Source organism: Lissotriton helveticus, chromosome 8 (assembly GCF_964261635.1).
Source record: "Lissotriton helveticus chromosome 8, aLisHel1.1, whole genome shotgun sequence".
In the NCBI taxonomy this organism is placed as follows: Eukaryota; Metazoa; Chordata; class Amphibia; order Caudata; family Salamandridae; genus Lissotriton; species Lissotriton helveticus.
In genome coordinates this window covers 1,349,194,633-1,349,218,864 of record NC_136069.1, presented here as the reverse complement: position 1 = coordinate 1,349,218,864, position 24,232 = coordinate 1,349,194,633, and the positions used below count along the sequence as shown (strand labels likewise).

General features: G+C 45.1%; 1 protein-coding gene across 2 annotated transcripts in view; it reads right to left on the bottom strand.

Annotated features, from left to right (window-relative positions):
* Positions 1 to 24,232, bottom strand: part of CHD1L (chromodomain helicase DNA binding protein 1 like) — a 296,369-nt gene that overhangs the window by 53,584 nt on the left and 218,553 nt on the right. For both annotated transcript variants that reach the window (XM_078658336.1, XM_078658337.1), the window contains exons 20-22: positions 24,052 to 24,122; positions 21,812 to 21,926; positions 1,742 to 1,850 (exon numbers count right to left, since the gene is read on the bottom strand). In XM_078658336.1, coding sequence (XP_078514462.1) covers positions 1,742 to 1,850; positions 21,812 to 21,926; positions 24,052 to 24,122 — 295 coding nt within the window. The remainder of the gene's footprint in view (positions 1 to 1,741; positions 1,851 to 21,811; positions 21,927 to 24,051; positions 24,123 to 24,232) is intronic.

The window sequence follows — 24,232 nt, the reverse complement described above, 5'->3', positions numbered from 1 at the left end:
GGTTGGAGTGCTACCCGAACCAGTGGTTAGACAAATTGCACGCATTCCTCCCATCACCTTTTGTGCGTTTCCTATAGTTTTTTTAGGAAATAGAGTTTTGGGTTTGCTAATATCTTTTGTGCTGTTTGATGAATCATCAAAAAACTGTCCATAAAAATCTCATCCACTGCAGCTCTTTCCGGGCCAGTTTTGGGGTGATCTGCCAAGCGGAGGCCGAGAAAAATGGGAGGTCCCAAAATGTTTTTCCCCATGTATTTTTAATATGAGGCTAGTGAGGCAAGCTCTGGAAAACTCGCAATATTTTTTATAGTCGTTTCCACACAGCAAATTCCCAACATCTTTTTATCAGGTTGATACTTGTAAATATTTGTACAAGATGAGGTGAGCAAAAAGGATAACCAAATATCTAAAGCTTTGTGGGTAGTGGATTTGGGAGTTGCTTTACTGACAAGCAATAGGTGGTAATCAGCTCCCTCATCAAAGACATTCTAGGTAGCCCTAGTTTCAGTCCTTCCATCTTTAACAAATTTGAAGAGCATATTTTACCACTGCTCAGTCACAGAAAACTGGCACTCTTGCAGACACCATCAGGTGTGTTACAGTAAAGTTACTGCACTTTGCAAAAAATCGCCGGATGGGCTATCTATTTTCACCTCTAGTAATTTAATAACCATCATATATACTGAAAATCAGTATACCACCCTATGTATTGTTTTATGGCTTAGTTTGAAGAACTTGAAATTACAGGAAATTAATCATTATTCTTACAGTCTTGGAAAGGAGAATGCTAGATGCACATATTATTACGGCACACACTTTTGTGAACTGTTTATTGCTAAATTTTGACCACAAGCAATCAGGTAGAACTTATAACTTTAGAACCTGTCTTGCTGGCCCACATAGAGACACACCAGGAACCTTTTAATGCTGTAGGTCTAATGTTGTGACTGATCTAAAGTGCCATCTTGCATCTATAATGCAGGTAATGTTAAAAGAAAAATATTCAAGATATTCCACAGTTTGTTCTTTGTATGAAAGTATACTTTTTGTTTCCTCTTTGTTTTCGTTTAATATGTTGTTTGTTACGTAAAACATTTTAAAGCATTAAAACAATCCTTTAAGAAACTGGTGATGGCAGAGCTGCTGTAGGATTCTAATGCCAGGTGAAACCAGTGATTAAGTAAATGATACAATAAAGAGAGACTAGTGCTCTTGGACCAATGTGCTAATGTAAATTCCAGAGGAATAAACTTTGTAATGGCAGAGCTAATATAAGAGTACTTTGGTATCTTGAAAGGGAATAGAAAATGGTAGGCGTGAATGTATTTTCATTATGCCAGAAAAATACAATTCCATTCTAAAAGATATAGTAGCAATACATTTCTTTCTGATGGCACTATACTCTTTGCATCCTGCATTAAAATGACTCAAATGTATTGTAAAAGGAAAGAATAACATATTTAATATAGTTCTTAAAATGTAAGATTTACAAATGTCACTTTGGTTCCTATACCAATTGATGAATCAATACAGAGTACTGCAATCTGCTGTAGAATGCTGGTTATGCTCCATAGTCTGTTAACTGGACATACATAACGAAAAGAAGCAATCAATATATAAGGTTTTTATAAATTGTTGTAAGAGCTTTTAGTCAGGTTTATTCATTGGATAATTTGACTTCCCATAACCATGCCTGTAAATAAAGATTATAAAATAGACACATTTTTGACTTAAAGGATACATAAAAGTTGGAACACCTTTTGCCACCAAGTATTTTCGAATAAGTCTTTCAGTCCCATACCAGTTAAAACCTTTGGTTGCATGCCCAATTCGTGGAAGATGAACACTAGCTGAAATAAGGAAACAAATGTGAATATTATTCAGCAATATATCATATGACTAAATCTTATCAAACTACCATTTGAAAAATGGCAAAGAAGAAACAAAAAACTTGCCACATTTTTTTAATGCATTATGACTTCTTATGATGTTTTGTAGTTATCAAATAATTTTCCACTTATACTTTAACATTTACATCATTACATGCACAGTGGAAAGTAAACATCCAATTTAACCTCAGTGATATTTGCAGAACTTTCTCTAAACCTTACCCATGCTCTTTACTCTTTAAGAGAAGTAGGAAAAGAACAATAACACAAAGCAATGTCTCTCAAATCATTCATAAGGGATCATAATGGACTTAAATATTTAGTAATTGAAAAGCGAGAATAAAGTAGGGCTAAAACTATCATAAGAAATAGATACATTTGATAGACAAAAAACTTTACAATCACTTCAGAATTAAAGGGATGGTGTGCAGGGAGCTTTGTGGATAGTACCTTTAGTCATACAGCACGTGCTACCACAGCTTTAATTTTTATGTGAGGGAGGATAGTCAGAGGTGGCATCTGCAGAAAGAATTATCTATCAGTAGTGGTAGATAAGGGCACAGAACCATTAAACATTTTCTTAATTTGTAGAATATTCATATGCCTGCTCACTGTAAAGTTTTTAGTAAGGAAGAGGCTGGGGGACTACAGTAAGTATTTGAAATATTGTTTCCCAGCACTAACATTATTTGGAAGCGGAAGCCGGGTTTTAATTAGGAACAAAATTATGAAGTAATTTATAAGCCCCATTCACACATGCATCTTGTATTACTGTCAGTAGTACTAAAGTACTGCTACTCAGATGCTACATAATGCAATTCACAAACCTATATGAGGAGATCTCCGCCTCACCTATCTTCTCTATACAGTGATCACCAACACAAAGGAAGATATCTCCTAAAAAATAGAACTACTTTTTAGTAGTTAATGTCAGCGCAACTAGGGGAGTAGCTGGAAAGGGTTTAGTGAGGGGATAAGTAGAGGTTTGGGGTAAGGCATGCCAAAACGTAACATCCATCCCACAGAAGAGTGAGCGAGCCCATTGCTATTCACAAACTGCACTTCTAAAGTTACTACAGCCCAAAAAGGTCCCAAACTGCTGTAAATGTACTCCAGCACAACTTTGGAGTAAGTCCAGTACCGGACAGTGCCTCTCAAAGGTACTGCAACTCACTCGGTTGGAAATCAATAGATGTAGGGATTTTATATTAACACCAAATAGGAAGTAGTGTAAAATATTATGAAATTTAAACATAATTATCACATTATAAACCATTATAATAAAGTTATGGTAATGCTGCAATTAAAATAACATTTATATATATGTTTAAATAATTATTGGTATACATAATTCTAAACGTAACTTGTAATGCATTTTAATACATATTAAATTGAGAATAATATTTAGATTTGTTTTTAAATGTATTTTATAGGAATATTTCTTTTTAAAGGTAATAAATATATTTAAAACAATAACTATTTAGGCTACATTCAAGTTTATGAGCTTAACATGTATTTTATTAATTCCAGATTTAAAGTAAATATATAACTATTAATAAACATGAAATATTATTTCCCATTACTCCCTTATAAAATATGTTAATATTTTATCGTCATAAACTTTAATAGGTCTCCCTGTTCTTTACCATAACCGCAACTAGGTCAATAACAGCCTGGAATAAATGTACTAATTGACCCAGAACAGCGGCGGCTGGTGACATTTGAAAGTGGTAAGGCGTGAAACAATTGTCATACTTCACTGCGGCGAGTGAAAACACATTCACTCTCGTGGTGTGCTTAGCTAAAAACGAGAGAAAAAAGTAATGCCTTAATAGTGAGCAGTGGAAGGACACAAGTAATGCCCAAACCTTGCAACCATGGGCGCCATTTAAGCACTTTCAACCTGCATCCGACAATCTGCCTGGATCTCTGACAGACGCAAGTTAGTGATACCATCACATGAACGTTTAAACCTACTGTACACTACAGTGCTTTCATCTTTCACAGTATCATTACACATGCATCAATGAAACTGCCTCGTTTAAAGATCCAATCGAATCACCTATTATTTACATGCATATGACGTTACACAAATAATTCAATTAACTTAATCAAGGCCGGCCTTCAATCTAAAAACACTCTTTGGAAATGTTATAAAGCATTTGGTTTCAGAACAATAAAAGTACTGCAAGGCGAACACACCTGAAACTCGAGAGATGCAAGTGGGAAGGGCGAATGTGAAGTTCTCATATGACCAATTTGCAAATCACGCCTGGGCACCAGGGCGCCTTGTTCCGAGTCCACTCCTGGATTTTATCGGCGCTTAGTCACAAGGCCTGTGAACGTGAGTTGCTTAGTTTCAGACAAAAAAAAATTGCACTGTAGCCGCCTTGACTGCACGAACATGCTCTAAGCACATGTAGTCTAAGAGTCATTGCCTTGCCCTTAACCGATGTCACCAGGCTCCCAGTGCTTTTTTAACACCTTGAATGCTATGGGGATTTTTCCCCTGTGCTGGAATTTGACAGATACCACTTTACATGACGAGCTGGGCTCGTCATGAGCGTGCGAGGAGGCTACTGCATGACGAGCCCAGCTCGTCATGAGCGTCGAAGGGGTTAAAACCCAGCCCAAAGTAGTCCGGGAGCTCTGGTCACTTCCAATACATGTGAACGACAACAGGGGAAGCCCTTGCAGACTTGGCTTTCTCTTTGTTACACAAGGCGTTCTGGGCGCTCCATTTCACGCCGATACCACCATCCCAGGCCGTGGATTTCATATAAAAAGGAATGCCCTGTGGGGAGGAAAGCGCTGGGTTATTTAGCCTGAAACATTAAGGTTCTACAACAAGTAGCAAAGTTTGTAAATTTGCCTTCCACACGCTCATAAAGATCTCTTGCCAATTGTTTCGCCTGCAGCGGTCTTCTTATAAATCGGCCATTAATCCCTTCAGGAAGAAATAGGTCTTCTTCTTTTAACGAGTATTAGCGAAATTTAAAAGTTCTGATTTCCTACCATTGTCGTCGATTCTTTGAGGGACATTTCCCAACACTCATTAAACGGTTGTCTGGAGAAATCAAGCAAAACTTTATAAACAATGCCATGACCGGTTCATTTGAAGCCGTTGAGGAGAAGTTTTTCTTGAGCGGATTTGCATTTAAGAACTGCCTCTTTGAATGAGGCGTGCTTAAGGATTCTAAAATAAATGGCTGCAGTCAGGCGGGCTCTTTGTGAACGTGCCATTTAGTTATGTACAAGAACGTTTAGCTCCTCGAAAAGTACAATTAAGGTTTTAGTGCCTTGTGCGGGTTCCCCTGGGGAGGGAAGTGGGTAATCTTTAAATAAAATAAAAAAACTTACCTTGCTCCAGTTCCACGACCAATTCATCCCGCGCCGCCACCTCATCTCCTACTGCCTAGCACGTTTTAGGCAGCCTCCCTCCTCCTGCTCCCCTGAGCCAATCACAATGCTGCAAGGGCTGCGTTGTGATTGGTGAGGCGCAGCGGAGAGCGCCCCAGCCGGCCCATTTTCTCTATGTAGGTTGTTGCATGCAGCAGACTACATAGAGAAAATGGGAGAGTGGCGGTCCTGCTCGAAGGCAGGGGGGAGTGGCTTGCCCACTGTTGTGGGTACTGACTGATTGGTCAGCCTGGGCCGACCCAACAGTCAGTACCCACAACAGTGGGAAAGCCACTCCCCCCTGCCCTCGAGCAGTACCGCCCACCCCCAACAAGACACTTCTGCTTTTTTGCAGTGCGAGAAGCAGAAACATAAAATAGTAGTTATTACCATTTATGTTTCTGCCTTATCGCACTGCGAGAAAGCAGTAAGACAACACCCCCATGCCCCTATGGGGGAGCCGCCACTGACACATAAATAGGGCACAATTATTAACACTATTTTGTTATGAGAAACGTTTTCTTTGCGTCAAATATGCTTAGATGATGACATCCCAGCAAGAGTTTGTTCCACTAATTCCTTTGGATGATCTGTTTAAAGTAGGAATGAGTTTGGAGAACCAGGTGCCTGTTTCAGGATGATATGCACAAAGCTGTTTATGTCCTGATTCTCAATTAGGACAGAAAGCAGCACAGCACCTGACACATCTAAGAATAAAATGTGAATAAGCTACCTATGGGCATTTTGGCAACCAGAGCCTGTTTTAGGATTATATACACAAAGCTTATTTCCAAGGGTAATGTAAGAAATTAGGTTACCGGTTGAGGTGGGTTGAAACCCTTCTCAAGCAGCAACCACAATTGTTCTACAGAACTAACCCTAAGTTAACCAGTTCTCAACACTCGGGTAACTTTGCACAGAGCAGTCATGGTTAACTCAGAGGCAATGTGTAAAGTATTTGTGCAACACTTCAAACAGTAACACAGTAAAACATACCAAAACAGGAGCCCACAAGAGAATTAGAAAATATAGAGTGATTTTTAATAAATAAAACAAGACCCAAACAACAAAAATCCAATGAGTGGAACCAGAGCTATTCAAAATAAACACAATACCAATTATGACCTAGGTCACAGGCACTCTTCTCTCAAACTGTTTAGAAATGATATCCCACACGTTGCAATCAATTACAACTACCTCCCCTCTTTTAATGATTATGGGGTAGGGGGTATATCAATCTCGTGCCCAACTTAAAAAGGCCCATCCCTTTAAAACAGACAGATGTGATACCATATACCACTGTGAAAAAAATGTGTGAAAGCGAGATGGCACCTCACGGGCGCACCACCAATGGGACACCTGGCAGGTACTCACCAGGATAGCCCTGTTATCATCATTGGTGCCATCAAGCTCAAAGAAAAGTGACCAAGTGAAAGCAAATATGTGTTTACAAAAGGAAGTGCAGTGGAAAAAACAAATAAAACACACAAATTAGTGTCACACAACATACAACATATGCATACAGCACGGAGACACACACTTTATTCTTGTTCTTTTGTGCTGATAGCATAAATTAAAATAGTGAATATGGCTACTACTTATATAGCCATATTCCACTTGCCGACATGTTTCATTGCCATAGTATTCATCTGGCAATTTCTTCAGGGCATACAGTTTTTTAAGCCACTGCTTTGGACACCGGGGCTTCACAACTGTCAAAATATAATAAAACAAATTCAGGTTCAATATCTTGCCATGTGAGTATGTTACTACACACTACTACGCAGAAACACTCTATACTGCTATTTTGCGATATTTACCCTCTAACGGCAGCTGTCTTTCATACCGGCTGAGAGGTACTAAAAACACGTAAAGACTAACTCCTTCTGTGAGTTGTCTGTCGTCCTCTTCGTATTTTTAACTGCAAAGAGACACCGTCGAAATATTTCTTAGATTATAAGCATATCTTACTTTCCACTCTTCTTCCTCATCTGTTCTGAAATCCACAGCTATTTTAGACCCCCCTTCCACCTTACCGATAGTAGGAGACCTGCCGGCATTCACTCAACCCGTATAATGATCGCGGCCGTTCATTTACACCATGACGCGAGCGAAAAAGCCGGCCCTGATTGGCTGTTCCAGTCTCGTGTTGTTAGCGGCCATCTTGAATTGGGCTATTACACATCAGGACTCTAAAGAGATGCGCAATTCTTACTCAATATCGCGAGATCTCGCGTGTCAGCGTTTTTCTCATCACGGAGCTTTTCTGTGGGAAAACTTTACTAAAGCTTTATCAAAAACGATCGTAAAAACAAAAAGTGTGACCAATCTCCATACCTTTGAGATCGTCTTCCAAATTTGTATATGCCCGCAACAAAACTTTATTAAAGCTTTATTGACAACTCACGTGCAAGCAACCTGACAACACTCAATATTTCTGAAATTGGTCCCAGCGAGCAACGCTCGTCTTCTCAAATATGTATATATACTTTCAGTCAGACCTTAAATCACACTCATATGTGGGGCTGATATTATATCTGCGTGGTATTGTCGTTCTGTACATTTATCTTAAGACTCAACCTCCATTTGTCCAATTTTTCATATTCGACCACAATTTATTGGTGGGTATATACAGTTTTTATGAAGCACATGGATATTCTATGTCTTCAAGATGGAAATGTGTATATACATTAATACATATCTTTGCATTATCGTACGTATCTTCACCAACGCAAAAGAACTTTTATATCGGTGTATACATGTAGAACCCACAAACGCTACCTGAATATTAGTGCAATTTGTTCCATTCCAAGAGTTCATTTAACCCTCCCTGCTCACTTTTCTCCTGATAGATCCATCTTGCCTCTTTCGTGGTAAGTAATCTATCTACTGTTTGAGTGTCCCCTGTCACTTTCTCTAACACCACCCATGTGAATATGTGCTTGTTCGTGTAACAGTGTTGGACCAACTTTGTGGTGAGTTTGCCTGCTCTTATAGTGCTGAGGTGTTCTTGGATCCTTAGTTTCACCTTGCGCGTTGTAAGGCCAATGTATTGAACGCCACACTCACACTGGAGTCTATACACCACATTTGTGGTGTTACAATTACTGAATTGTCCTAAAAACCATTCCTTTCCAGACTGTAGAGTTACAGTAGATGTTTTAGTGGTTAACGGACAGACAGAACAGCCTCCACATGGAAAATGGCCTTTGGGGATGGTGTTGTTTTTCGGATCCTTAGCTAGCTTTACCCTCGTATGCACCAACTTATCTTTTAAATTACATGATCTTCTGAAGGCAAAGCGAGGGGGTGGCATCTTGAACTCATTGCTTGACAATACTGACCAATGCTTCCTGATTGACTTCCGTATTTTTGTGCCTAGGGGATCATATGTCATAATGATTGGGATACAGTCATCCTTCTTTTTTAAATCGGTCTCTAGCAAAACACTTCTTGGGGGGTTGAGTGCCCTCTTTTTAGCCTGCTTGATGACTCTCACCGGGTAATTCCTGTCTTCCAGCTTCTTACTGAGAACCTTGGCCTGTTCATTGTAACCGGCTGTGGAACGATAACGGAGGAATTGACCCACCGGCAGATTCTCTCTAAGTGCCCTAGGATGGTATGACTCATATGAGAGCAAAGAGTTTCTGTTGGTGGGTTTCTGATGGACACTAGTTCTGAGGCCACTCTCACTGGCCTCAATATCCAGATCTAAATACACAGCTATGTTCCTACTGTAGGACCATGTGAACCGGAGGCTTTGATCTTGCCCATTCAGCCAGTTCAGGAAATCCAGCAGTGCGATTTCATCTCCAGTCCAGATGCAGAGCACGTCATCGATGTATCTCCTCCAAAGGCGCACATGTCCTTTGAAGGGATTGGTGGTAGGATAGATGACGTGCTCCTCGAACTGGCCGACATAAATGCATGCCAAGCTCGGTGCCATGGTTGCGCCCATTGATGTTCCTGTGGTCTGGAGGAACAAGTTATCTTTGTAGCAGAAGAAGTTTCGTGTTTCGAGGGTAAATATCGAAAAATAGCAGTGTATAGCGTTTCTGCGTAGCAGTGTGTAGTAACATACTCACATGGCAAGGTATTGAACCTGAATTTGTTTTATTGTTTTTTGACAGTTGTGAAGCCCCGGTGTCCAAAGCAGTGGCTTAAAAAACTGTATGCCCTGAAGAAATTGCCAGATGAATACTATGGCAATGAAACATGCCAGCAAGTGGAATATGGCTGTATAAGTAGTAGCCATATTCACTATTTTAATTTATGCTATCAGCACGAAAGAACAAGAATAAAGTGTGTGTGTCCGTGCTGTATGCATATGTTTTATGTTGTGTGACACTAATTTGTGTGTTTTGTTTGTTTTTTCCACTGCACTTACTTTTGTAAACACATATTTGCTTTCACTTGGACACTTTTCTTGAGCTTGATGGCACCAATGATGATAACAGGGCTATCCTGGTGAGTACCTGCCAGGTGTCCCATTGGTGGTGCGCCCGTGAGGTGCCATCTCGCTTTCACACATTTTTTTCACAGTGGTATATGGTTTCACATCTGTCTGTTTTAAAGGGACGTTTTTTTTAAGTTGGGCACGAGATTGATATACCCCCTACCCCATAATCATTGAAAGAGGGGAGGTAGTTGTAATTGATTGCAACGTGTGGGATATCATTTCTAAACAGTTTAAGAGAAGAGTGCCTGTGACCTAGGTCATAATTGGTATTGTGACTTGATGAGTGGAGGGCGACATAGGTCCTGAATTCCCTCTTTGCTCCTTGTTGTTTTTCTATTCAAAATAAAGCCAAAAGGCGTAATGCGCCAACTGTAGATATCTGGTCGCGCCGGACCATGACAAAGTCACAAGTTCAGGCCGATCGCGATGGAGCACATGCACGCTATAGGGACCCAAATAGGCCAGCTGACTAGAGTAGCTTAAATCCTGGTTTGCGCAGCGCTGCAAGAATCCACATCGAAGATTTGCTGCGCAGCCGAAGTGTTTTGTCTGTTCTGACATGCACCGAGGCTGAGGTGTGAGATCCTTACGGTGTTGTCGAGAATCCCGTTGAGGCAAAATCCGGCATTGAGGATTTGTCGTGCCAGATGGGGTGAAGCATCGGTTCCGATGAGCTACGATGTGGAGTCCGTCATTGAGGCTGCCATCAACCAGGACTGAGATGGCCTGCGCTGAGCATGCGTTATGTAGTGGCAGCTCAGATGCAGTGACAGGCTGCGATTCAAGTCTTTCCGGTGGTACCGATCCACACACTGCGGAGAGACATCGGTTCTGTTCAGGTTTGCGCCTTGCAGCAGAGAAGAACCTTTGTTTTCACTCGATCCACAGAGGCTTGCAGAGCCCCTTAGGCCCAATTCCAAGGATCCTGGTTTATGGTCGCACCACTTGGCACGGTAGACTCACAGGTGGCAGAGTACAGGTTGTTGGAGCCTTCTGTCCCTGAGACTCAAGTCACAAGGCTAGCCAACTAGCCATTAGAGTCACTCTGTGGTTGTGAGTTCAAGAGATACAGGTCCAGTCCTTTCGACCGAGGCAAGAGAGAAGCAGGTTAGCACAGCAGGGCGGCAATCAGCACATCAGGGCAACAGGCCAACAAGGCAATAGCCCAGCAGAGTGGCAGTTCTTCAACAGCACAGCAGTCCTTTTTCTTGGCAGAGTATCTACAGGTCCAGAAGTGTACTGAAGAGTTGTGTATAAGGATCAGTACTCATACCGAGTTGTGCCTTTGAAGTGGGGGAGAAGGTTCTAGACCTTTCACTTCAAAGGCCCCAGGAATCCTGACTTCCCTGACCTGGCTCCAGACTAACTACAGGGGGTATGCAGCCCTTTGTGTGGAGGCAGTATACAGCCTATTCAAGTGTAAGTGAGGCTGTGCCCAGCTACTCCCTCCCATCCTACCAGTGATGGCCCATCCAGACACACCTAAGCTCCCTATTGTGTGTGGCTGTCTAGGAGGAAAATGCAAAGCTCTACCTCCAGCTACACCCAGTTATGTGACCAAAATACAGGCACTAATTGGCTAAGGCAGGAAAATGCTAACTTTTTAAATGCTGCATTTTAAAAATTGTAATTTACAATCTGACCACCATCAGTTAGGATTTTTTTATTACAATTCCTAAGACACCAAACATGAACTAATTACCTGCTCAGATTTGGAAATTGCATCTTGTTGAATTAATAAGGTATCACCAATGTTAGACTAGGGGAGAGGTAGGCCTTGCAGTAGTGAAAAACTAATTTAAGTGTTTTTCACTACAAGGACATTTAAAGTTAAGGGCCTACCCTAGGGGTACGTTATATGTATAAAAAGGGAAGGTTTGGGCCTGGCAAAAGGTTGATTTTGCCAGGTCGACATAGCAGTTAAACTGCACACTCAGGCTGCAAGGGCGGGTCTGAGACATTATTAAAGGGCTACTTAAGTGGGTGGCACAATCAGTGTTGCAGGCCCACCAGTAACATTTAATTTACAGGCCCTGGGCACATGTAAGTAAGTAAGTAAGATTTTTATTTGCAGATTAATTAAAGTTATTGCAATTTACATAAAATGTCTGGGTAAAAACATTTACAAGTTAAAATAATTAATTCATTATTAAGATTTCATTACTTTACAAAAATACGGTAGTTTAAAGGAGGCGGTAGTCCATCAAGTGCTCTAAGAATTTTGAGGATAAGGTTTTTTTTATTTAGCAATAAAAGGAAATTGACGCTCGGTTAAACTGGCAGCTTTCAAGATCCTCATTTCAAGGTTCCCTGCCCTGGGGCTGTTATTGTCTTTCTGGTGTGGCCCATTTGGTGGAAGTAAAGCCTTCACTTGTAGAAGGAACTTGGCGGATCTGCAGGAATGCTGAATTGATTTGCTGTTTAGTAATGTCAGCAATGCAGAACGGCATGATCGTATATTGAGTGCCCGGAAGGTAGGGCAGCGTAGTTTTTGTCTTAAAGAGTTAACTGTCGGGCAGATGCACAGAAAATTTAGTAAGCTTTCACCAATCGACCGCAAAGTAGGCAGAGATAGTTCGACTATCTTTGTTTCCAGGGCGGCACCTGGTCTTTTGATGGAAAGGCATCCATTCTTGTTTTTATTTCAACATCTTTTTATTAAGTCTCAGTTCGAGACACACATAAGAAAAGGGTCACATTGACACAGCAATAAGCCTACAACCCTCATGGGGCCGGCCGCGTGAAGGAACTCATGGTGCGAACTCTGTGTGGGTCGACATCTCCAATCACCCATGCCGATCTGCACGTCAAGATCATCAAGATCCCTTCCAGTCGCTCAGGAAAGGGGCTAAAAAAGCGCCGTCCAGTACACTCCAGTGATACCCCGCCTTATATATCTTCCCGCGAGGCGGGCAAGTACAAACATACCAAACAGAAACAGATAACCGGCCCAAGGGGCCCAACATTCAACCAGAGGCCTAGTAGAAGGCAATCAAAAGAGGAAAGCAGAGGTTAGAGGGAGCAGAGAGGAAGAGCAGAGGGAGTTAGGGGGGATATTCACAGCAGCGAGGGTGTTACAGGTTGCGAGGGGCAAATGGGAGCACCGCATCTTCCACCAATTGCAATGCTCGCAGCGCTGGGGGCAAATTCCTAGCAAATTCGCTCTTGCAGAGATAGGCCACTAGTGGCCGCCAAACCTTTTCAAAGCGGGTCGTGCGAGACTGCAGCCTAGCCGAGAGCAATTCCATAGTGATGACTTGCCACAGCCTGCCGAACCACACAGCTAGAGGGGGGGCCTCCACCTTCTTCCAATACAGAGCAATAAGTTGTCTGGCGGCACCCAACATTTGCATCGCTAAGGTCCAGTCACTGCGGGTCAGGGCCAGCAAGTCAACAGGTTTGAGTCCCAGCAGTATTGTGCTAGCAGCATCAGGCAGAGGAAATCCCAGCACCCCCCGAATGTGGCTCAACACCTCCTTCCAAAAGATAGCGATCACAGGGCAGGTCCACCAAATGTGCAGGAAGTCGCCCGGCACATGATGGCATCTCCAACATCCGGGCGGTACAGAGGGAAACATCCTGTGTAGGCGTTGGGGCGTGTAATACCACTGCGTCATTACTTTGTACGCGTTTTCTTGTTGCGGCACACTGCGATACACCTTAGGAACATCGCGCCAAAGGCGGGTCCACTGCGCATGATCAATATCAGCACCTAGAGTCTCCTGCCAGTGTCGCTGATACGGGTGGGCAGGGGGAGTAAGAGGATGCTGCAGAATCTGATAAATCTTTGAAATAAGGCCCTTCGTGCCCGCACCAGAGCGGGCCAGTCTCTCGAACGGGGTGAAGGCCCGAGTGGCCCCAGGGTATATCGCATCCGATAGGGCCCAGTGACGCAACTGCAGAAACTGCAATTCAGCCTCCGGGGGAAGATGGAACTCCTCTAGACAGTGGACAAAGGACTTAAGGGAGCCTCCGTTGAAGAGATCCGTAAGGACTTTGCAGTCTTCTCGTGTCCACCTGCGAAAGGCGGGAGTGTGGTTAGCCGGAGGGAACCATGGATTATCCTCTATGGGGGTATGCGGTGAGGGGAAAGTCGTCAGGCCTTTCCGCACCGCCACCTTGTCCCACACGTCCAGGACCGTTCTTGTTGGGACCGCCAAATAAGCACTAGGGGACCGTCCCGCCCTATGGGTCCAAGCGAGGTTCCAGATCGTGCGACCCGTGACCGCTCGGTCTAGATGCAGCCACCCCTTCTCACTCCGTCTAATACCCCACTCGATTACAAACCGCAAGTGAGCGGCCCAATAATAGTCCACCAGATTCGGACATCCCAGCCCTCCACGATCTCGCGGGGCCATAAGGAGTGACTGAGAGAAGCGAGGTCTCTTGCCCCCCCAGATGAATTTAGTACAGTCCCTTTGCAAGGCTCTAATCTTCGGCAGAGGGATAGGTGTAGGAAGGCATTGGAACAGATAGAGTATTTTAGGCAAGATAGACATTTTGATCGCGTTCAATCTACCCAGCCAAGAGGGGATAAGAGGTTTCCACCGTTGTAGATCAGTGAGAACGGATTTGCGGCATTCCGCCCAGTTGAGCGCCGACCAGTCCTCCAAAGAGGGAGTCAGGGAGAGGCCGAGATATCGGATATGTTGGTCCGTCCACCGGTAGGGGCACAGCGCTTCCAGGGGAGGAACATCAGCCTGGGGGATCGTGAGATTAAGCACCCACGACTTATCGTGATTAATTTTCAAGCCAGAGGCGCTTTCGAAGGAGCAGAGCACCTCATGAAGCGCCGGCAAGGACTGCCGCGGTTCCGTCAGAGTGAGGATGAGGTCGTCTGCGTATAACGCCACTTTATGAGTTTGCCCCCCCATCTGAACACCGCAGATGTCCGGGTTTCGCCTGATCAGGTCCGCCAGTGGTTCAATCGCCAGGGCGAACAGCAATGGCGATAGAGGGCAGCCTTGCCTCGTCCCTCTGCCAATGGTAAACAGTCCCGTCAACCTCCCGTTCACCCTGACCCTCGCCCTCGGCTCAGCATAAGGTGCCATGATCCTGGCAACCATCCTTGGGCCGAGTCCCACCCTACGGAGGACCGCTCGGAGGAACCCCCAATCCACGAGGTCAAACGCCTTCTCAGCGTCTAACGACAGGAGGCACGCCGGGATGCGCCAGTGATGCACCTTCCCTACCAAATGTGCCAATCTCCGCACATTGTCTGCCCCTTGACGGCCCCGGATGAAGCCCACCTGGTCAGGGTCAACGAGGTCCGGCATGTGGGGATCAAGCCTCTTAGCCAGCACCTTCGTGTAAATTTTAAAATCAGTGTTAAGCAGCGCAATCGGGCGGTAAGACGAGCAAAGCGCCGGATCTTTCCCGGGCTTAGGGACTAGAGCAATTTCCGCCATTCCCATGTCCGGAGAGGGGCCCTGGCCACCATCGAAGGAAGCAAAGAGTCGGAGGAGATAAGGACCTAGCTGTTCCTGGAAGAGGCGGTAAAAGGAGAGCGGTAAGCCGTCAGGGCCCGGCGTCTTCCCCAAGTGCAGATCTTTGATGGCCCCAGTCACCTCGGCAAGCGAAAGCGGCTCCTCTAACCTTTCCGCCGCTTCGGAATGCAAGCGCGTCCCGCCATAGTGCTCCAGAACCTCCTCTGGCGGGGTAGCGCCAGTCGGTGGCGCCGTGTACAAGGAGGCGTAATAGTCTCGGAACGCCTTCATTTTAGCCTCCATCGCCGTTGCTCGAGACCCGTCTGGGAGCATCACGTTCGCTATGTGGGATCTGGCCGCCTTGACCCTCAGTCGCCTCGCCAGAAGCTTCCCCACCTTGTCCCCCCCGTCGAAATGCACGCGTTTTAGTGCCAAGAGTGATTTCTCCGCCCGGATCGCACGTATCATGCGCAATTGCCCCCGCAGGTTCGCCAGTCGTCTCCGCGACTTCAGAGTGGATTCCTCTTGATTCTGCGCCTCTGCCCCCCGCAAGTCCGCTACCAGGCCCTCCTCCACTGCCCTCCGTTCACGCGCTCTCGCAATCTCGAGGGAGGTGATGTGACCCCGAATTGTAGCCTTGAAGGCGTCCCACACCACTGGGAACGGCGTTTCCGGCAGATCGTTGAACTCAAAGTAGGAGGCGATGGCCGCGCGGATGTCGTCGACCGACGCCGTATCTCTGAGGAGGTATGGGGGCAGATGCCACTTACTTTCCCTAGGGGGTCCACTCCGCAGATCTCTGAGGCTCAACTCCACATGCGCATGGTCCGAGATGGATATGTCCGACATTTCCACATCCAACACATCACAGATCAGGTCATGCGAAACGAACAAATGATCGATGCGGGAATAAGAGCGATGAGCACTAGAATAAAAAGAGTAGTCCCTTTTGTCGGGGAAGAAGTAGCGCCATGCATCAAAGAGACCTAAATCGCCTATCTGTTTGCGCAGCGCCGAGGACATCGCCCCCGCTCCATGAAAGGAGCCCGCACTCCGGTCCATTGTAGGGCACCACACCAGGTTGAGGTCGCCCCCTAAAATAATCGAGGGTCCACCCCGAAGGACATGAGCACTCAAAAGATCCCTAAGGAAGCGATCCTGTGCCAGGTTGGGTGCATACACATTGCATAACGTAAGACGGCGGGAGCCCACCTCGACCGAAACCTTGAGGAAGCGACCGTCATCACCCCGGAAGAGCTTGTCAGAACCCCGCCTGATGCCAGCTTTGCACAGAACCGCCACCCCAGCCGTTTTCGTATCTGCTGCAGCCCAGAATTGGAGGGGGTACCTAGGGTGCGCCATGCGCCTTGTGTCTGCCCGAAGAAGGTGGGTCTCCTGCATGAAAATGATGTCCGGGTCATGCTGCAGGAAGTAATGCCAGAGCTGTTGGCGCTTATTAGGGGAATTAAGGCCTTTAACATTGAGTGATAAAATCTTAAGGGGTCTGGCTATATCACTCGCCATCTTGGGGGTCTCTAAGGAAAATACGCAAAGCTTCGCGCAGCAGAGCACCCATCAGCTCAGAGTCCCACCCAGAGGGCCCACCCCCGCTCCCCGCAACAACCCCCAACCCCAGCCTCCCACAGCAGACAGAGAAAGGAAGGAAAGATAGAAAAAAGAGAAAAAGGAAAGTCAAATGAGAAAGCCAAATTGTCAGCAGTCTGAAGGGTTGACGGCCTAGGCCGTAAAGACGTGGCCAACTGGGCCAAAGTACACTGTCTCCAGAGTAGGGCATCCTACACCCACGGGTTTGAATGTCCATCGGGATGTCACTCCCCAGGAGACAGTCTCGGTGGGACATGACTGGCCGGGAACACTAGAAGGTATGGAGCCCCCACCTTCCTAGGCCCAGCACAAGGAGATCAGAGGTCCAATCAACCCCCCACCCACCCCACAGCCAACCCCGCCCTCCGGAGGGGCATAAGAGAACAGTACCTCAAGCAGGAAGACATAGGTGTGCTGTCTATCTCACGATGTGGAGGACCGTCCCGTAGGGGAGCGGTCTGTACGGTCAATCTCCGACTCCTCCAGCGCTCTAATGTGGGCGATGACCTCTTGCCTGGCTTGGCTCGTCGATGGCACGTCAACAGGCGTCGCACGTTGTCTCCTCGGCACCGTGGTCCAGTCTGGGGTAAGCTGTGTCCTCTTACTCGGAGGACGCCTGGGGGGGCTCCCCGGAGGAGAGCCTGCAATGTTGAGGAGTCGTGCCGCCTCATCGTAGGATCGCAAGGATTTGCGCTTACCTTCCCATTGAAAGACAAGCGCAAAGGGATGGCCCCATTGGTACGAGATATTCAGGGACCGCAGTTTCTCCGTCACTGGGCGGAAAGCGCGTCGCCGCTTCAGGGTGTTGGGCGCCAAATCCTGATAGAGCTGAATCTTGTGGCCCTTGTATTGCAGGTCTGGCTTGTCCCTAGCACGCTTCCAAATCTCCTCCTTCTCCACAAAGAAATGCACCCGCGTGATGATGTCCGGGAGAAGCCCCGATCTCCCCGCAGGCGCCGCCACTCGATGAGCCCGGTCCAGCGTGGGAGGTGACACATCTTCATCGCCCCGCACCTCGTGGAGGAGTTGCGCCACAAAGTCCATCACGTCCTCCCCTTCTTCTCCGAGCGGCACGCCGCGGATGCGAAGGTTGTTCCGTCGTCCCCGATTCTCCAAGTCCTCCTGCTTGATTTGGAGTTCAATGTTCTGTTGTTCCAGGGCCGTTAAGCGCTGCCACAGCTGTTCCTGGTCCTCGGTGCGCGTGTCCGCCGTCCTCTCCAGGCTGTCCACACGGTCCCCCAATTCCGTGACTTCCTTCCGGAGTTCCGTGACACACGAGTGGACCTCCGACCTCAGGGATCCGATCTCAGTCTTAAGTTCGGTCATGAAGGCGGCCATGAACGCCTGTGTGACTGGTGGGGAATCCGCCATCTCCGCAGAAGGGCCACCACTGGTCGCCGGCGCTCCTGCTTTACCCCACATGGCCGTCACCGGGTTTCCCTTGGGGGTCGGCGCGGGTTCCGCCTTGTTGTTTCTGTTCGTGCGCGTCATCCTCCGCGCTGTCCACAGGGTGTCTCCCAGGCCGCGTCAGGGCCCCCGCTTGTTGTAGGCCGCCTGGTTGAAAGCACAAAACCCAGAGGGGGGTGGTGGGGAGCACCGGCGCAAAATCACAGCTCACTCCGGGGTCCTGGCCTCGTAACGGCACACCCCGCAGTAGCGAGCACCCGGTACACACCCCACGTAGCGGAGCAGGCAGTTCAGGGGTCTCTAGGCCACAGCGCCTCCGCTCTCACTGCGCGGCCAGGCAGGTATAGGAGCAGGTCCGCTCGTCTCCAGGGGGGGCCACTAGTCCCCTAGAGGGGGATCAGCACCAGAGAGTGTCACACACAATTGCCCCAGGCCTGCACTCACCCCCAAGGAAGGGCCGCCGTGTAGTCGCGCTGTTTCGGCGTTTCCCCTCAGGCTGGCGTCGTCCGCTCTCCAAAGTGCCCCAGGGGCACCGTCTGGCGCAGCTCGTCGCTCCGGCCGTCTTCTCTGCTTCCTGCCGCTGCACTGCATGTATTGTATGAATTTGAAATATAATATATGTGTAACTGCAGCAAATCACTGCAATGAGTTGGATTAAATGCAATCTAAATGATATTTACTTGGTTGATGTACCTTTCTTCTTAAGTAATGAGATGCTTAACTGTTTTGTAATCGACCACCCCTTTTTATATAACATTGCACTGCAGGGCCGGTCACCCTTAGCAGCCCGCTGTGTAGGGGAGGTTACCAGTGCCTCCGAGACTCGCCGGGGTCAGACGCCGGGTCCTGCAGCCTCCCAGCTCCACTCCTCAGCGCGGGAAAAGGGGCGCACCGGACCCAGAAGCCGCTCCGGGGCCCCGCTCCAGTCACCCTTCCACACCGCCGCTGCCACAGGTAAGGGCGTCGCTAGGCTGCAATGCGTGAGGGGCGGGGGACACTCCAGCCAGCGGCCGCCGACCGCCCCAGGGCCCGCCAAGCCCCGCCGCAGACCGCCTCCGCAGCGGACACAAGATGGCTGCGGTCCGGTCGGGTCTACTCGCAGCAGGCCGGCTGCCTGGCCCCGCCGGCGCGCAGACGGAGCACGGAGATCTCGCGCCCAGATACTATGCCCAGCTGGACAGGGGCACCAGGGAGGTGTGTGGCGGGTCCAGACCCCCGAAATCCGCAAAGATAGCCTATGATGGGCCCAACGGCGGCGGGAGCTCCGCAGTCACGCGTCTGCTCACATCGCCGGTCAAGCCACGCCCCCATTCTTGTTTTTAAATAAAAGTGCTGGATCGTTTAAAAAAATGTGGCACATAAGGTATGATTGGGGCCTCCAGCTGCTGTGAAATTGTAAGACTGACAAGCTGTGTTTTTTTCCTGCTGGTTCACCTTTATCCATCGACCATGATTTTAATTTGGCGGCTTTGTTGGTGTGTTTTTTAAATGCTGTGTGGCTAATGTTCAGCTCCCAGGCCTCATGTAAATTGCGAGATGACAACCCTTGGCATAGCACAGTTGGCCAGCTGTGTTTGATCGTATTCTAGCTTTCCAATTCGGACAAACACAAAGCGGCCAAGGACTTCGGAGGGGTGGCTATCAACTTCCAGCACAACTTAATTAGAGAAGCCATTCTCACCGGGAACTGATGCTTAAGTCCGAATTCCAAGCGGTCTTGAGCCTGGCAGGTGTGTCGTGGTATGCGGTAAATCCTTTTGAACAGGACAAACTGTAGAGTGTGAAGGATTGTTGCGTTTTTGCCCTTGAGGAGTTCTGAACCATAAGTAAAAGACGATAAATATTTAGCGCTGATATTTTTGCAATAAGTATGACTGAGATGAGCTACTCATTTTTTGTTTATTAGATTGAGTGCCATTACAGATGGTTATTAAATTACAATTCTTTTGAGAACAAAAGTACATTTTCAGCATATTAAATATACTGCACCCTGCCCTAAGTACTGCATATATGTTCATATATGCATATGCTTATATGTATTAAAAAGGAAGGTTTAGGCCTGCCAAAAGGTTTATTTTGCCAGGGTGGAATAGCAGTTTTAAACTGCACACACAGGGTGCAATGGCAGGCCTAAGGTATGTTTAAAGGGCCACTGAAGTGAGTGGACAATGAGTACTGCAGGCCCACTAGCAGCCTTTAATTTGCGGGCCCTGGGCACGTGTAGTACCACTTTTCTAGGGGCTTATAAGTAAATTAACTGGGAATAAGCCAATATTACAATGTTTTTAAGGAGTGAGCTCATGCACTTTAGCACTAGTTAGCAGTGGTAATGCGCACAGAGTCCTAAGGCCAGCAAAAACAAGATCAGCAGAAATGGAGGAGGAAAACAAAAGTTTTAGGAAAAGATAACCCTAAGACTGAGAGGTCTAACAGGTAGGCATAATTTACTCTCAGAAATCCAAGAGTAAATCAGGACTGGGGCACAAATATAGGTTAAACCTCCCATTATACAGCAATGCCTACATTTACAAAGAATTTACACACAAACAATGACATTTACCACTATTATATATTCTGCAACAATTCATTGCAGAAGCCTTATAACACAATTATTCGCATACATTAACACACAAACACACGTAAACATTTTTACTATTCCTTTACAACACTAATCCCGGAGCCCTAAAATACCTTACTAACCCTATACACCACGCATCCCTGAGTCCAAAATTCTTAGTCCCCTTATACACCACCCATACCTGAACACTAAAACCCTTCGAACTATCAGTGAACACCATCCTTTGCTCATCCCTAAAAACTCTTATTACTCATATACCCCACTCAACCCCCAACACTACAAGCTCCTCACTAGCCCTGTACGCCAGCCATCCCTGATCCCTAAAAACTCCACCCTACCCTAAATCTATCTCTTGGTTAGAGGTAGTTAAAAGGTATAAGAAATTGCTTAGGCTAGTGGAAATGAAAAAGAGGCTATTACACAAATTACCGAGCTGATATAAAGTGAGTGAAATCGTAAAGAATACGAAAGGCAGGACCTCCATTGCATCTGCTCCTGATGATCCAAAAGCAAATTCATTGTGCTGTTATGATGGTGTATTGCTCTTACCATGGCTCCTACCTGTTTAAAGACGTCAAATTTGGCTGGAAGTCATGTGCTAATTAGATTATGGGTTTGTTGACCAGATGTTTAAAGCCACCTTGCATCAAAACCCTGTCAACACGAATAATATTTTTAACAAGAGTTCGTAAAACGGTAGAGTAAAAGAAGAATGTTAATCTTACACGTGACAGAAATCTACAATCACCAGGTCTTCTTCAACTGGAAGAGCCAAAGAAATCGCAGCAATCTCCAAATGAGTAAAATATAGAGAACTGAATCACTGGCTGGCATGCATGGGGTTGTTTATTATAACAATGCATCCCCTCACACCTATACATGAGGACGTTGACATCATAGTTAGTTAGTCTGAGACAAACTGACTAAATGTTTTACCAGTTAATATTGCTATCTAAACCAAAGGGAAATTAAAATATTTCATCTATGTTGATATAAAATAAACCTTATTATTGGGTAAGTATTCATTTGAACATTCAAATTTACCTACCTTTCCTTTTCTTGGCTGCTACATAAATCTTCTTTAATCCATCTTCTAATGCGGACAGTTTAATCCCTGACACATTATTGGAACGATCCCTCAGCTGGGCAACTATTAGGGCCAACTTAAAAAAAATAGAAGTTAGCATTTCATATATGGCAAAGAAAAATTGAAGATTATTACATAGCAGAACTTCCTACGAGCAGCACAAATACTGACGTCTATTGAATTACTAAAAAATAAGGATGGCACTGGTTTTCCTTACTACCTTTAATGTTATATAGTGACAGAGGTTGAACAGCAAAGGTTCTCATTTATGTCTATCTCATACTAAATACCACTGTTAGCATTAGGTTACATACACTAAAAATATCATAAAAACTCAGTAACAATTTGTGGATGGCCATAAAGTTGTGTAAAACTGTTGAACTTCAATAAATGCCTTGTGGGCTGTGCGATAAGTTCCTTGCCAAATATAACTGTTGGGGACTATTCTTAAAGCATTTAGGGTAGATGGTGGGCATTTAGCAAACTTGTTGATCTTTATGCCTTTTAGGAATTACCTTTATGACTTGATAAGGGCAAAATATTCCACACAAAATAGCAAAATCTGCATTCTGGTCATGTGAACCAAAAAGAGCCCATTATATATAGAAGTAACAAAATTGATATAAAAAATAACCATGACAATTTTCATAGTGGTACAATAATGCTAAGTTAATATATAAAATGCCAGTTATCATAAAGGCACCAAAAAGTAAAATCTCTACAGGTGAATAAGAATCGTTCAACATAAATCATTTAAGAGTCATCCTCAATACATGACAGGTACAATTATTTGATTTCCAAATGTGAAATAAATTTTACATTTTCAAAGTGAAAATCTGTTTTGACCAGTCAGCTCCGACTTGTTTATTGATCCATAAATTTAAAAACAGAAACTAGTATTACAATTAAAACTAAATCATTGAAGAAGAAGAAAAAACTAAAGACCTCAAAAGAAATATAAAATGACTGATTATAAAATAACCTAAAGCGGGAGGCAATATATTACACTACAAGTATGAAAAATTATAAAGGACTACATTGCGCTACTTTGTTCAAGAACCCAAAACAAACTGTCCCCAAATCATGCAAAAAAAAAATACTCAGACAACATATCTATAACCATGCATTTCTAAACTGTTAACCCTCTTCAATGACAAAGTAGAACTGTTGGGGCATCTTTCCCCCGCATTCTAGGAATAGTTTGTTATATAACTATGAGTGGGATCAGAAAGTTTGGTCATGTAATAATGCTGTTCAAGCCAAACCATTTACATTGCACATTAAACACGGACTGGTTTCCGAACCGGGATACAATTTTCAATATGACGTATGCACTAATTTCACCATCTCAAATTGCTCTTTTGCAAGTAATTGCAATACAACCGATCTAATGAATAGTCATAAGGCATGTTGTACTTTGCTTTCCCCTGTACATGATAGTGAATGAAGGGAAAAATCTCAATAGCTAGCGAGTGATGATCCAGCTTTCGGGTAATTGGAGTCTAATTATGGCTTCACCACATAACAAACTGTTTGATATTAGGGAAACCACCTTATCGCCTTATGCTTCAGCACTCCCAAATTATTGGGCACATGGAAGAAGGCAGAACATCAGCATTAAGAATTACACCAAAGCACATTTACTGGAGAGTAAAATTCACAAATTATGACACAGAATTTAGAATAGTTCATAAACGATTTGTATTGCCTGGCTTAAATTCCACTTCTACTCAATAGATGTGAATCAGACAAACTCTGCCATTGGCTCACTTGCAATATCAAGCCATTAAACCTAGAGCAAATTGGCTTTTGTTTTTGTTTTCTCCATCTGCAGCAGTTACAATGGCCAAATGAATGTGTACATAACACTCCACAGCAGAACCGTGGAATCTGCATTAATCCTCTGACTACTGAGTCTATGTTAAATTGAGTCAGAGGCAGATGGAGCTCTAAGTCAGTAGCACTGCATAAGAGAAGGAACCAGCGTCTTGTTTACATATTTTTTGTAAAAATGAAGACTATGATTATTGTTAATCCAGAATCTTTAGCTATGTTAATTTTTTTTTTTTAATCCTTACTGGATACCAATTTTTTATACTGGTTTCTTTATTTATATCAGTATACAAAATCTTTTTTGTTTCATTTATTTAGCTTTCATGTACTGTTAAGAAAAGAATAATAAAAAGTGATGTAATACTCACCAAGTCGCTTCCCTGATTCCTGGACTCTTTATCATCAATTGGAAATAAAAGGACTCCACCTAACTTCAGATCTGCAGGAAAACAAAACAATATTTTAAAGAAAAGGTCATAGTCTTATTTGAAAAAAAACATTTATACCCAGCAAAACATGCCATTAAGGAACAAGTTACTTATCTTCGGT